Consider the following 14491-nt stretch of genomic DNA (forward strand, 5'->3'; position numbering starts at 1 on the left):
CCTAATTAGTGTTAATTTGGTGGTATTTTACAGTGGGCTTGAAAACTGCTACTCATGTGGGCTGTGGTTATATGGAGGTTTTGGGTTGAGTTGGTGAGGTTGGAGTTCCTGCTTAGTTCCAAGGAAATTTAAATTCCATGGTTAAACCATCTGAGGTCACGATATGAAATGTGGATGCAAGCTGCTGAAAGCACCTGTTGTGTGCTTCTGTGAGAAGTGTTTATGTTCTGCTGGATTTACAAGTTACTTCTTCATATTTAGTAAAGGTTCTTCCAAAAGGTCAATGATGAAACAGCAAAATTGGTGAATTTTCTGTTTACATAGTGTTCTAAATGCATGTTTCAAAATACGTCTAAGGAGCAGGATGCTCCAAGCTCCTTCCAATCTGGCCTTGAGCAATACCAGGGATCGGAGGTTGGACAATTTTGCCTTAACTTATTGTGAAGCTGTTTGTTCTCTTTCAGAGAAGAGCAAACAGGAAAGGTAACTGAACTTATTAGCTTAATTTGCTTTTCAGGCTTCTAAATGTGGCACAAAAAGGAGCACATCTACTGAAAGCAATGAACCATGTGAAAAGAAGACCAAGGCACGGCAGATTACTCTGGAAGAGCTCTGTAACCCACTGAAGACTCAGGATAAAAGTGAGTTGACTGTTATCAAACCCTCAAGCATTGGCAGCCAGTAAATAAGTTTTTCATTGTCAGCTGCTCTGTTGCCTCAGAAATGCCTGAGTTCCATCTGGCTTTGAGCAGAGAATTTAATAAGGTAATGCTGGTATGAAAACCAGTGAATGTAAAGTTCATTACGTTTCAATAGCAAGAATTAGCCTCTTGAGTTTCAAAGTGGGAATGGTATTAAATTTGTTGGTGTGATGCTTTGAAGTATCACTAGTACACCCTCAAGAGGCAATACTGTCTGCGTAAAGAAGCGTGTGGAAAGAAAATCTGCTTGATTCCCAGTCTTCTTAGCTAACTTTATGGATGTGCAGTTGTCAGTCCTAAAAATAATCTCTTCCCACTTACAGAGAAGCACACATGTGAGGAATATTGGTTTTCCAGGGAAGGTAACCAAGCTGTTTAAGTGCATGGTTCTGTCAGGCTGGCAGAAATACTGCAGTGGGAGAGGAGAGGGAGCACAGGGAAAAGAGATGTGGAGCAAAATGGTTGTGTCTGTGCTTACTGATGTTCTTCTAATAGATGTTCTCTTTTATAAAATAAGTTGCTAATGTGTTTTTGTTGTGAATTTTCACCAAAAGAAGAATCTCAGAAGTGTGAGAAGTCCCGTATCTGTTTGGAAACTCTGGGCAGGCTGAGAGAGTTCTGCAGTGATTCGAACCAGCAGTGCACCAGTCTCCGGGAGGATGGCTTTCAGGAGAAAGAGAAATGTCCCAGTGTTACTGGGAGGAGCTCAGAACTGAAAAATCCTCTCCCATCTTGGGACAGTGGCCCAAAGGTGGCACAGAAGGTATGCAGAGCTTTGCCCCTGTGGGGTGTGTGGATTGCTTGTTATGAGTTAAACCAGCAAACTGTGGCACAGGCTGCCCTTTGTGCTCCTGTGCTGTGATGTGGAATGGTGCAGCAGAACCCCACAGACCTGTATTTGTGTGCAGATGTCTTTCTGAAGCTCCTTGCATGCTGAGCAGGTTGGCTGCTCTGGCTCCTCGGTGATACCATTGCACAGCAGCATCCTGAGGGAACAGAAGCCCTGTTGGTGTCACCTGTGCCTGTGAAGGGAGCTGTAACACCTTAATAATTAACACATGTTCAGAGAGGCACTTTGCTCAGCTTCCTTTCAGTTCCAGGTGTGGGCTCTCAAACTTCCAGCAGGCATTCTTTGCAGAAACATCGTGTAGGGTTGTCACTGAGATGTGGCTTAATCTAGTTGCTGGTAAATCTAACTAGTAAAGGTATCACTGCTTTTTCATCTGCAGAAGTGGGGGTAGCTCACACAAAAAATTGACATGATGATATCAAGAGACTTGAATGGAGTAATGGTATTTTGCTTCCCCTTCACTTATGGGAGTAGTTAACATTAGTTAATTGGGGGGGATTGGGGGTCAGCTGCTCAGGTCCTAGAATGCATCTCATGGCTTACTGTGGTGGCTGCTCTTTGGTGGAGTTCTCCATCTGGCTTTGTAGGGGAAGGAGCTTGTATGGAAAGCTGATTTTAACCTTCCCTGTCTGAGGGCTGTGGCCTTTACCTGGGAGGGGTTCTGCTTTGTGTGGATGTGGGGTCCAAATGCTGAAGTGAGCAGCTTGTGGCAAGATAATTCTGCTGTGGTAAGGGCTTGAGGTTCTGGGGATGTGGTCAGTTGGAGAACCCAGAAAACTTGATTTTCCTTGCCTTCCTTGGAAGGGATCCTTTTAGCTGCTTGTGTCCTGCTTTTCACTTTGTAATCTTCCTCCAGCTGGTAACTTAGACCGTCTCACCAAGTCGGCTTTTGTGTTTGTTTCTACTCCTCTTGCCTGGTTCCATGCCCTTATTTCACATGGTTTGTCATGACAGTTTCCTGTAAAATGAGACGAGGTCACCCTGTTTGGCTGGCACAGACCTTGGGCCAAAGAGTGCTGAGTTTGTGAGCTGAGGATTTTGCAGCAGGGACATCTGAGCTCCTGAGGCCACCCAAGTTCTGGGTGCAGGGCAGCTTTATTTGAGCTAGGCTGGGTTCTCTTACTTAGTGGTGTGCAGTTGTGAGGATTTTGCAGTTACAGCTAAGTCTAAGTGCTGTTTTTCCCCACTTGTTCTCTGACTGCACACTTTGTACATTCCCATGACCCAGAATATATAAGATTTAAGCCATCTGTTTATTTTTTTGTTGTTTGTTTTTGTTTGTTTGTTTTTTTCTGAATTACCTTTGCTGCTAAACAGTCTGTTCACTTTGTTTCTTGTAATCTGAATGGGACCCTTGGTAGAAATGGAAGTTTATTTGATTTGTTTGCAGATGCAGAATTTATAGCACAACATGATTGTGTTTTGAATAGTCATATGCTTTAAAAAATTCTGGAGGGTTATCTTTGTATTTTTTAAACCAATACTATCTGTATTTGATCTTGTGGTGTAAGTGAGGAGGAATTTTGCTGTAAGTGAAAGACTTCTCAGCATTTTTCTCTGCACTTCTGAACCCGTCACTGCTGACAATACAGAACAGCTCAGCATGGTAGAGCTGAAGTTGCTTGGCAAGAATAGGCTACATAATGTCATTGCAAATGATAAACTGCAGACAGAGTGAGCTCAAAGCATTTCACATTTGAGGTTTTAGAAACTGTAGTGCTGATTTTCTGTGTTTAAGTTGTTGTGAGAGGTTTGCTGAACGGGAGGAAGTGCGAACTGGAGAAGGAGTACGATTTTGGTGGCTGAGACAGGGAACTGAGACTCAGATTGGTTTGTTCCTTGGTTTACTGTGGATTTTTGGAACATCATTTATCTCTTCGTGCTGGAGTTTCTCACCTCTAAACTGGAGCAGCAACTCATCCTTATTTCAATATATGGGCCTGTTTGGACTGCCCAGTCTCTGCAGCCTGCATTGTCTTGGTCTGTGCTTTGGGAGCTTATGATACAGTAGGGTTCTGATTTCCCCCCAGGTGTCTGAGGACTAACTAACTTTGACTTTCAGGACTTTTTAATTAATTTTCATTCCAAATATACTGTGTTCTGTACATCCTGCTGCAATAGTTGTGCTGCAGCTTGGGGCTCTTCAATGCAAGAGCAATGTTTTCCTCTGTGGTCAGTGCAAACAAAGGAGGGGCGACTGATTTGTTTGATTCCTAATTTCCACTTTCCCACCTTTTATTTACAGGAGGAGTTTCAATGTAATCTTAGTCAGTTTTCTGCGTCTCTTAAGTCCTATGAAAATTCTCAAAATTCTTCAGAGACAAATCTTAATAAAAGAACCAAAAGCATTTACACTCCACTAGAGCTCCAGTTTATAGAAATGAAGAAAAAGTATAAAGATGCTGTTTTGTGTGTGGAATGTGGATACAAATACCGGTTCTTTGGACAAGATGCAGAGGTAATTTTTTCCAAGATTATGGAAAGATATTTGGATTATGCTGGTGTCATCCTGGGTCTGGGGCCAGTTCTGGAAAGGAGACTTCATTGGGGGCATAAGAGGGTATTTTGTTTTGTTTTGTTACTTGAAATCAGGTTGAAAAATCTCTGTGCCCTGAAATTCAAGACTATCCATTATGCACACCTTTTTTTTGTTTTGGGTCAAAATTGCATTTATTACTTTGTAATCACGTGGTAGTGCTTGCTGTCTTGTATATTAAGAATTTAAAGTGAGTTCCTAGAATAATGTTTTGTGAGAGTTAAAGTTGAAAAACTTTCTGAGATGAATTGCATGTCATGGCTCAGAACTCTACTGTAATATATATATATAAAATACATAACTGTAGTGTTATGTATGACATTAGGAATCTTTCAGATTGAAAGGCAGTGGAGCAAGTGGTGTTAGAAAAGATGAATATAGCAGGTATAGCCTGGGTGCAGAGAGTACCCTGAATGCATGCCTGGATGTGACACCTACACATGGCAGATCTGCAGGAACTGGAAAGGACTATATAACAAACATAATGTTAAAGTGGTGGTTTGTAAATGTTTCATAATGTTTTCTCTTGTGAGCTGTCCCAAAGTCGTTGCTACCAGCCTTTGTTTGGTGCTGTTTTCACACTTGAGACCAGTGAGAAATGTTGCTTGGTTACTGGGAATTCATTTTCCCCATCATATTTGTGCTGTGTAATTTGTCTGCTCATTTGCTGGTGTACTTACAGCCCAGAAATAGAAATATGCAGTTCAGACAGACAGGTCAGTGTTTGCCTGCAGGTCCTGCCTAGCACCCCATCCTCTGCTCAGTGAACACCTGGGGCAAGAAAACCATACAAATCACACGTGATAATGTCGCATTTTAGTTAGTGTTGTTACTTTTTTTTATTAAGTATTTACTTTCCACTGCTGTTCAATATTGATTTTTCAGTATTTTGGTTGATTGGCCGGGTTACTCCCATCTTTATGACCACAAACCAAATGCTTCCATTCCTGCTGCGTTTCTAGTGGCGTGAAAATCGTTTGACCTTTTGCTGAGCTGTGTTTGAGACCCTGTGTGTGCAGTGTGGGTGGTTTACCTCACAGTGGTAAAGATCAAGGTGCAGCCTTAAAACCTGACACCTGCAGCCTGTGATAGTGAATCCCCTGTTTATGGCAATGCTGGGACAGGGAGGTGGAGGGGCCCCTCCAGGCTTTCTCCTGGAATGTTTTCCCTTTGTCACCGAGCTTTTAATTGCAGTTGTGCATCACTGTTGTCATAGAGATAAGCTCCTTACCTTCTTATATTACTTTGTGACCCTTTGGCTGACTCTTGTTGCAGATTGCAGCTAAGGAGCTGAACATTTACTGTCACCTGGACCACAACTTCATGACCGCCAGCATCCCCAGCCACCGGCTCTTCGTCCACGTGCGCCGCCTCGTAGCCAAGGGACACAAGGTTGCCCCTGACTCCTGCTAATTGAGTACAGACCAGCCCTGAGAGAACTTGCACTGCTTGTACCAGCCCCTGGTTTCAGCTGAGAAGTGGGCAGCTTGTTATCCCTGGCTCCCGCAGTAGAAACGGCCAACTTCCCTTTGTTTCAGTTTCTCTGTGCTGGGGGTGTCATGAGCCATTAGCAGATTCGGAGAAGTATCTTCATTTTTTCACGAACAGTTCCAGAACAATTATTTTTCTCAGTGTTTTTGCATTTAATAAGGAGAAATGTACATATCCTCTCTCTGTTTTATTATTCCTCACATCCTTGTTTTTCTTATCCCAGCCCACTGTTTTTTTCTCTGTTCCTTCCTGTTCTGCATCCCTGTAATTCTGTGGCTTTCTGGTGATAGCCTCTTTTTCTGCCTCCATTTCCAAGAAAAAGACTTGTTGATTCTAAACTGGACGCAAGCAACCATTCTCTAATAAGCAGTGATGTCCAGCTAAATTGTTTCAAAATAGGATGAGAAGCACAGGTACAGAAGTTGAGAGGGCAGTCAGGAGTAGGAAAAGGGTCAGGAAAAGCACTGCCTTATAATCTCATTAGTAGGATTGATGTGAGAGCCCTTTCTGTTGATCATGTATTCCAGCTTGAAATATGCATTTGTTGTTTGCACATCTTAAAAGATTACCAGATATACGGAATAATAAAAACAATAATTTATTGCCAGAGATCTAACTTTGTTTCTTGTTTGTCTGCCTGTAGGTTGGAGTAATAAAACAAATGGAAACTGCAGCACTGAAAGCTGCTGGAGAAAATAAAAGCTCTCTCTTCAGCCGTAAGCTGACTGCCCTCTACACTAAGTCTACACTTATTGGAGAAGATATCCTTTTCAAATAAACTTGGTTTCAGACTAACCTTTGGGAGGCCTTGATTCTGGTGTTATCACCGGGATGGAACATGGGCAGCTAGTGGCTGACATAAGAGTGCCAGCAGGAAATAAAGTTCCTTTAATTTTATGTTGTGGTAAAACGTACCACATGTCTTTACAAACAGTCCAGTCTCTTCAGGGCTAGCTGCAGGTTTGTTGTGTTTACTGTAGTTGCTTTCTGAGGTCATGGAGTGGACTTAGCAAATCTGCAGTGTCCTGCAGGTCTTGCCTAAAAAATGTTAAAATAAGAGAGAAACAGCTTTTAACCAATGAATTTATTTCTTCAGTTTTTTGTTTTGCTCTATCCGGTCTTGTCTACCTCATGCTTTTAATTTAATTTTTCAAACAAACTTAATAGATACCAGGAGCTAAAAAGATTGTTAGATTAATGTCTGAGAGTACAAGACTTAGGTCTGGAAAGACCTGTGAACAGTCCACCCAAATCCGTGTAGTATTTTTTTGAACATTTGTTACATGTGAACCCTTTGTTGAAGCTGGATGATTCTGTAGATGTTGAAGAGGTAACAGCAGATGTCCCCGATAGCTACCTCCTCTGCATCTGTGAAAATGGGGACCACCTGAAGGACAGGAAGAAAGGTGACATTGTCACAGGCATTATGGTAAGTTAGTTTCTCAGGAGCCAGTATTTTAGGGTCTGTGTGGGGTTGTTTTGTTGTGCATTTTGTTTTTTTTCTGGGGAGGTGGGTGGCTACCTTGTTAAATTCATGACTGTTCTGTCTTTCAGATTTTATTTTGCGGGGGAGTAGGAATTGATTTTTTTTTTTTTTTTTGGTAAAAAGAGGCACTTTAGGTAAGATATCTGTGTGTGAACTGTGATGGCTTTATATTTGAAAACTTCAGAAAAGGTATGGAGTGGATAGTTGAACATTTATCAAACTGGTTTTGCTCCTGTTTCACTTGAAAACATATTAGTATTTTAACCAAATACATTAGGGAAATAATTTGTTCAGATGCTTTACAAATTTCAATGTTTAAACATTTTTAGGGTTAATATTTTAAAGCTTGAGAGCACTTTTTTCATCTACAAAATACTATTCTTTAGAGGAAGAGACTTTCAAGTTACACTTCAGATTTGTATTGGTGAAGATTAAACCCAGTCCTGTTCAACCAGCAAAACACACAGCAAAGCCCAGTCAGCTGGTGATGAATTAATTAAAAAATGTCTTGATTGTGTTTCTGTTTGAATGTCATACTGCTGCTGGGAGAGAACAACAGAAGCAAGTGTTCAAATTCCAGTTCGAATTACATGTGCATTTCATGGACTTCAGTTCGTAGGTTTGTCTGGTATTAAAACTTGAGCAGTGGTGGACTGCTAACAACAAAAGCACATTTACATTTTAAGGTATTGTAAGTTATTGTTGCCACTGCCCAGGACAAAGCTGTGCTGTGTTAGTGTTTTGAGGTTATTGTTGTGTCATGGGTTTGAAAAAAAACACATTCAGCTTTTTGGATCTGCCGCTTTCACTGCGTGTGGGGGTGCTGTATAATTTTACACCATAGATTTTGTTTCCAGTTAACAGTTTGAGCCTCTGAAGCAGTCCCTGAAAATGTGAATATCCACTGGATATATGTGTGCACATTTTTTTTTTGGCAGGCAATCCAGCCAACTACAGGAGAGGTGATTTTTGACAGTTTTCGGGACGGTGCTTCCCGCTCGGAGCTGGAGAGTCGGGTTCTGCGCCTGCAGCCAGTTGAGATAATTCTTCCATCCAGGCTGTCAGATCCATCTGAAAAGCTCATCCACAGTATAACCTCCATGAGGTGAGTTCTGTGGGGTTCTCTTTCCCAGAGCCAGCGTGGAGCTGAGATCCAGGAGCAGGTATGGATTTGTAGTTCTGTCATGGCCCTTTCCAGAGTGGCTGCAGTTTGCTGCTGGGTCCAGAACTTCCCAGATCCCACCAAGTTCTGGGCACTTGGTCCTGAGTTGTGTTTAGGCTGAAGTTCATGGCTTCTGACTGGCCTGTGAAAGATTTGTGCACTTAAACATTGTCTTTGTCATGGTCCTGTCACCACACTCCTGATCACAGGATCTGCTGGAATAATTTCCAAGCTCAGTAATTTACTTTTCAGATCTGAAAGAGGTGCTATTTGGCTTTTTTCCCCTGTTTGTCATAGTTTTGAGGTCTCTAAAAGACACAAGACTTCCTTTTCTATTACTGTAGGTAGGTGTATAAAACCTTTGCAACTGGTATTTGGTACTGTTTGTCCTTTTACACCATCTTGGACTGGGGTGCAGACACCTGCAAGTATTGTGACTGATCATCTCTTTGCTTTGAGTTCTCTTGCCATGTTTCTAGAGGAAATTTGTTACCTGCTTTCTGCATCACTTTTTCTGTGTAGTAAAGCCAGAGTAGGATGTAACTTTTAGGGTGATAGATGAAAGATGGAGCAGTGTTCTGAGCAGTGCGGATGAAATCTTGCAGTTGCATTTTTTTGAGGAAATTTCAATTTTCCACTTTTTTGTTTTTAACCATGCGGTTTGGGGCTGTAGAGAGCTGGTTTAGAGCTTGGCATTTCAGTTTTGAATGACGTAGTCATTCTGGTATGAATTTGGGAGAGTGGTTGTGATTTTTTTTCCTTTGTGTTTTTTTGCTTGTGCACAGTAGAGAATGTTAATGAGTGACTTCTCATTTTTATGAAGACAAAAAATGCTACCCATTAGCTGATTTTGTGAACAGGCATTAGTTTGTAGTTTTTTCACCTTTCTGGTAATTTGCTATGCAGCTTTCCAGCCCAAATGCCCTTAATTACGTGAGACTGACAAAAATAGAGCACATTATTGCCATACACCTCAGTAGCCTTATTTTAAAAACAATTCTTTGTGGATTTTTTCTCATACCAGAGATTAAACCACTAGAGGGCCCTGAAGTATTTCATAGTAATTTAAGTGATTTCAATATGCTGCTTTCTTGTGCTTTTAATTAGGTTTGGTTTTGTACAGCAGTAATTTCATTTTAATGCATACTGAGATGTCTGTAGTATTCAGGTTTGGTTATTTGGCCCAGTATCTGGTGATTTCATCTTTTAGCAGCTTTTTTCTAAAACCTGTGGTTGAGAATCTTCCATGAGCTGTAAAAAGTTTAATTTCCATAATTTTTTTAAGAACTAAAGCAGTGGGAACCAGATCTTGTGGTTCAAGAAGGGTCTTCATCTCTTTGTGTGTTAGGGATGCAGCAGAAAAACACTGGGATGATGAAAATGGGGGGTAGAGATGGGAGAGAAAAGTAGTCCCAGGAGACTAGAGGTGAGAAGAGAAGAGAAGAGAAGAGAAGAGAAGAGAAGAGAAGAGAAGAGAAGAGAAGAGAAGAGAAGAGAAGAGAAGAGAAGAGAAGAGAAGAGAAGAGAAGAGAAGAGAAGAGAAGAGAAGAGAAGAGAAGAGAAGAGAAGAGAAGAGAAGAGAAGAGAAGAGAAGAGAAGAGAAGAGAAGAGAAGAGAAGAGAAGAGAAGAGAAGAGAAGGTCTTTCTACTCTTCCAGTGTAGTGTGGAAGTTGCAGGAGATTTGGTGCTGGATGCTGTGTACCAGAGCTTGGCACTGAGTGAGCAAGGTGATGTGGCCAGCACAGAGAGTGTGCTTATGGTTACCAAAAGAATGAAATAAAATCTTGAGCTAAGGTAAAGTGCTGCAGCTTTGTGAGAGCAGCCTTAATTTGGTTCAGTGCCCCTTTACGCTGGCAAGAGTCAAAACTCTCTGTGCTCCCCTTCAATTTCTGTCAGGGTTTTTTTTTATTCTTTGCTTTTCTAGGGTGGATTTAACGACTAGAAAATACTATTCAAGCACACTGAGCTGGGGGGCCAGTGAAGACCCTTCCCTCAAAAGCAAAGCTTATTTTAAAAATAGGTTACAAAAAGTGGTTTAAGACAAACTGTTCTGGTGAGTACTGTGCTGTTCCCAAACTGTTAGTAACATCTGTTTGCAAGTGCTGACCTGCCTGGAGCAAAATCTTGTCATGGTTTTGATTTCCTTCTTTCTAGAAAGCAGAGAAAAAGTCTTGCCTTCAGAAAATACTTTCATTTTTTTCTTAAGAACACAGTGTTTTGTACTCCCAGTTCTTTCTAGTCAAGGGTCTGCGCCACCCTCCTGAACATGTTGGCTGCTTTAAAACCTAGCCTGTATTGGTCTCCTCACATTGTATTTGAGGCTCCTTTGGGATATTTTTGCTCCTCTCATGTTGGCCCTTCCTTATTTTGTTGAAAAATTCAGTGCATTTTCAGCGTGCTCCATTCTTCCTCTTTTTTCCATTTGTCATTTTTTGGCAGTGTTTCATTCTGTAGCATTCTTGGACGCTCTGTGGAAACACGCTGCTCACAAGCAGCTTTACCCCCCAGCGTTTCCCCCAGGTCTGCTCTGTTTGCTTGAGGCTGCAGGTGGTCTGCAGCTTGTTGCCTGTGATAACCCCAAGGTTCTGAGTATGGGGTTCAGGTTTCTGCTCTCTCCTGGTGCTGCAGTAGTCTTTGGCTTGGAGTTGGTTCCCTGTAATTCCCTTGTCCTTTCGACCCATTGGGAACTAAACCTCATCCTCCCTCTCCAGGCATGGTGGAATCCCTCGAGTAGCTGAACCTCCATCATTATGTTCAACACAAGCTTTTTTAATTTGTGTTTCAGGACCTCTGCAAACATAATTTCAAGCTCTTTCTGCTAAGTGCAGTGCTAATGGCCCTCTGGTTTAGCAGTGGCCTCTGCTTTTAACTGTATTGTGTGAGGTCTCTGCAGGTTTGTTCCTCTCCAGTTTCTGTCATGGTCTCTTAGAGCGAGCTGTAGTGGATTTATTATGTTTGGTCAATGGTGCTGTTCATTGCTAATTGCTCTCATGGACAGAGTTATGGATTTATGTCGTCAGTCAAGTAGAAACTCAGCTGGAATGAACTCTTGACTTGTAACTGTGTACAAAATGCTTTTAATTTTGTGGTCTTTATATGTGACTGCTGGTTGTTCAGATCAGAGGATGCATTCATGTAGTTAACACTGAGGTTTTTTGGTTTTTTTTTTTTTTTGTGAAGGGCATGTCCATTTATTTACATAGCTCAGCTCCTGAGCTTTGTAGGTCAGCAAGGACAGGAAGGGTTGTAGTGGCAAAAACAAGATCCCGAAGGGTTACACTGGGAGTAAACAGCGCTGCACATTCAGTGGTGGAACAGAGGAGTGGAGAGTGTCTAAAGGGCTGGTGATGATAAAAAGCAGTGGTTTCATGGTTTGTATAGCTTGTAATGTTCCCATGGACTGTTAAGTGAAAGGCAAGCTGTGACAACCATCTTGAGAATGTTTTGTGTCAATGGAAGCTGCAAGCAGTTAAATTTGCAGCAGGGAGGAAAAAAAGCACCTGAAGTGCAAAACCAGCATGTGAACTGTTTTCTGCAAATACAAACACCAAAAGCATCAGTGAACAGATATTTACTGACCAGAGAGGTGTTTTGCACTGCTGAGAGTCCAGCCCATGGTCTGTGCAGCCAGCTGCTTAGGTGGTCATGTCAGAGCCCTCCCCTTTTGAATGGACAGGGGAAAAAATTCCCCCGCCGTGTTCTCACCTCTTGCAGTGGCCTGGAAGAGTTGCTGGATGGTGTTTTTTGGCAGTTTGATCCTGTCTCAGTCAGGGCATGCTGCTGTTCTCATTCATTATTTCCTGTGGCACTGCAGGTGAGGGAAGTGTGGGGCTTGCATCTTGTTTGACAAATTCCTCAACAGTTTAGGTGTATTTTTTCACCACGCCTGCCTGACTGCCTCTCACAGCTTAGGATGTTCTCCAGGTGGAATTACTGTCCCCCCCACACACCTGGAGGTGTTGCTGCAGTTGAAGAGGCAATTGCAAAGCCCTATGTCAGAATGCAGTGCACTGTTCTTACCTGGATGATAAATTAGATTTAAAATGTTAGCAGTGCTTTTTACAGCCACAGCAGGCCTTTGCAGGCCCTGCCTTGCCCAGCCCTTGTGTTTTTGTAAACTTCCCCTCAGGCCAAAGCTCTGATGAGCTTCCCCAGACTCACACCTGGCTCAAAGGTGCATTATTTCCCATGTGGCTGCAAAGCATGGAAAACATGCTGTGTTCAGCAGCTGCATTTGTGGCATTATTGCACCGATTAATAATATTCGTGGGTGTGGACTTTTTTTCCCTCCCCTCCATTTGAGGTAAAAATTATTAAATGAAGAACAATTAAGTCTTGAGCCTTGATGTTTGTCCAGTTTCTGGGTGTGAAGAAGTTAACTTTTACATAGGGAAAAACCCCTTACCTTATAAACAGAAACAGGAAAAATAAAACTGCAAAGCCTTTGTTAGCATGTTTTGGCAACTGTTTGATTTATTTTTACAGGACAGATCAGAAACTCTAGGAGGTGACAAGTAAATTGTGGTACTTTTTTTTTTTGTCTGCTCTGGTTGTTTCTTGTTTTTTCTTTCAGTATATATTCATATGCTGTGATTTTTCACATATTCAAATGGAGAATGAGTCTTAAGCTCTTAAAACTGGTGTGCAAGTTTAAGTCTTTTTTAGCAGTCTATGAATGTTGGCATATTTGTTGAAGTCCTAGTGTTTTGTTTTAACAAGGACTGCTTTTTCATAATTTATTCATCTTTGAAGCTGACTTGGGACATAATTCCTTTCCTGTGAAGCAGTGCCATTGAGAATACCTTGGATGTGTAAACTTCTCAAACATTGCTTCTTCCCCTATTTCCTCATTGTTAGGAGTTAGAAATTGCCAGGAATTAGAAATTCAGCATTTTTAATCATGACACTGATGTCAGTGAGACTGTGGGAGAGAGGAAGGCTGAGGCTGCCTGCGTGTCTGACATGCAGGCAGCAGTGATGTGGAGTGAGGAGAGTAAAGCTTTTGCAGTCCTGGTTCCCAGCCCCTCCTGAGCTGGGCAAGAGAGAAAGGCCATGAATTTTTTTTTATTTTTAATAAACCCAGAATGTAATGGTTTTCCTAATTTTGAAGAGAATGAAACTGCAGTGGGTTTTTAAGTGCCATCAATCTGCTGAACTGCAGAAAAAAAACAAGATTAATCTTTTGGGCTGTCTTTAGCAGTTTAATTCTGTGCTTGACTGAGAATGTTTGTTTCTTTTACTAGGTGTTCTTTCCTATGTATGGCAGAGATGAGAGGCTTTTGGAAAATTAGATTCCTGAGCAGTGTGCTTTAGGCATGGACTCTTCCTCTGGGAATTTGGAAGAGTACAAATGACTGTTAGATGTTCAAAATTCATGTGAATATCTTCTAGGTTCTCAGTAGAGAATTTGGAATCCCTACTACTGTAATTAACTATGTATTGCATAGCAGCACAGTGTTCTTCTAAGCAAAAAGATTTTGTGTAAAAAAAACCAGCTTTCAGCTTATGTGAAAGAATTTCTACAGAGGGAGATAGATGTACTTAAGAACATTTCCTAGCAAATATATTTGAGTGTATTCCTATTTTTTGTTGTGCCTGTCTGGCTGGCTTCTGTCAGGTGGAAGATAGCTGTTTGCCCCTCCATCCCTCCTGCCTGGTGTTTTACAGCTGTGCTCCTCTTTCTGGAGTCTTTGTCACCTCCTCCTGCCTCTGCCCTTCTGTTTATGTGTCTTGGGTGTCCCTGTCCCCATTCCCAGCCAGATTCCAGGCATTCCTGGCTGCCTGGCACTGTCCTGCTCCTGCAGCCCCCTCTGCAGAGCTGAGGCTGGACCATGGGGAGGGTGCAAGTGGCACCCCTCCAACCTGCCTCATCTGTCACATGCCCTGGGCACTGCAGAGGTACGGAAAGGAAGGATAACTCTCCTGAGCAGCTTCCTGGACAGCCACCTGCCCTCTCACTGCATGCCTTCCATTGCTTTGTGGCTGTGCCTCTTCCTTTTTACTGAACAGGTCTTGTCAGGGCTAGAGAAGGAACCAGGAGAGCACTGTGAAGAGCAAGTGGTGCTCATGTAATCATAGAAGGCTTGGGTTGGAAGGGGCTTTTACAGGTCATCCAGACCACCCCCCTGCTGCAGGGCAGACCAGGTGGGTCAGAGCCCTGTCCAGCCTGGCCTTGAATGTCTGCAGGGCAGCATGTGCCAGGGCCTCACCACCCTCGTGGTGAAATACTCCTTCCTCATATCCAGTCTGAATCTGCTCTCTTTGA

The 14491-nt window shown here is 42.3% G+C and overlaps 2 protein-coding genes across 2 annotated transcripts in view; both read left to right on the forward strand.

Annotated features, from left to right (window-relative positions):
• ZFYVE16 (zinc finger FYVE-type containing 16) overlaps window positions 1–11397 on the forward strand; it is a 78986-nt gene extending 67589 nt beyond the window's left edge. Inside the window, exon 19 of the transcript XR_009115896.1 lies at window positions 11377–11397. The gene's annotated coding sequence lies outside the window, so the exon portion shown is untranslated. The remainder of the gene's footprint in view (window positions 1–11376) is intronic.
• Window positions 1–14491, forward strand: part of MSH3 (mutS homolog 3) — a 92244-nt gene that overhangs the window by 1586 nt on the left and 76167 nt on the right. The window contains exons 2-8 of the mRNA XM_058043454.1: window positions 518–641; window positions 1256–1464; window positions 3797–4009; window positions 5363–5479; window positions 6222–6339; window positions 6862–7007; window positions 8003–8169. Of these exons, the coding sequence (XP_057899437.1) occupies window positions 518–641; window positions 1256–1464; window positions 3797–4009; window positions 5363–5479; window positions 6222–6339; window positions 6862–7007; window positions 8003–8169 (1094 nt within the window). The remainder of the gene's footprint in view (window positions 1–517; window positions 642–1255; window positions 1465–3796; window positions 4010–5362; window positions 5480–6221; window positions 6340–6861; window positions 7008–8002; window positions 8170–14491) is intronic.

This window comes from Melospiza georgiana, chromosome Z (genome assembly GCF_028018845.1).
Source record: "Melospiza georgiana isolate bMelGeo1 chromosome Z, bMelGeo1.pri, whole genome shotgun sequence".
Lineage (NCBI taxonomy): Eukaryota > Metazoa > Chordata > Aves > Passeriformes > Passerellidae > Melospiza > Melospiza georgiana.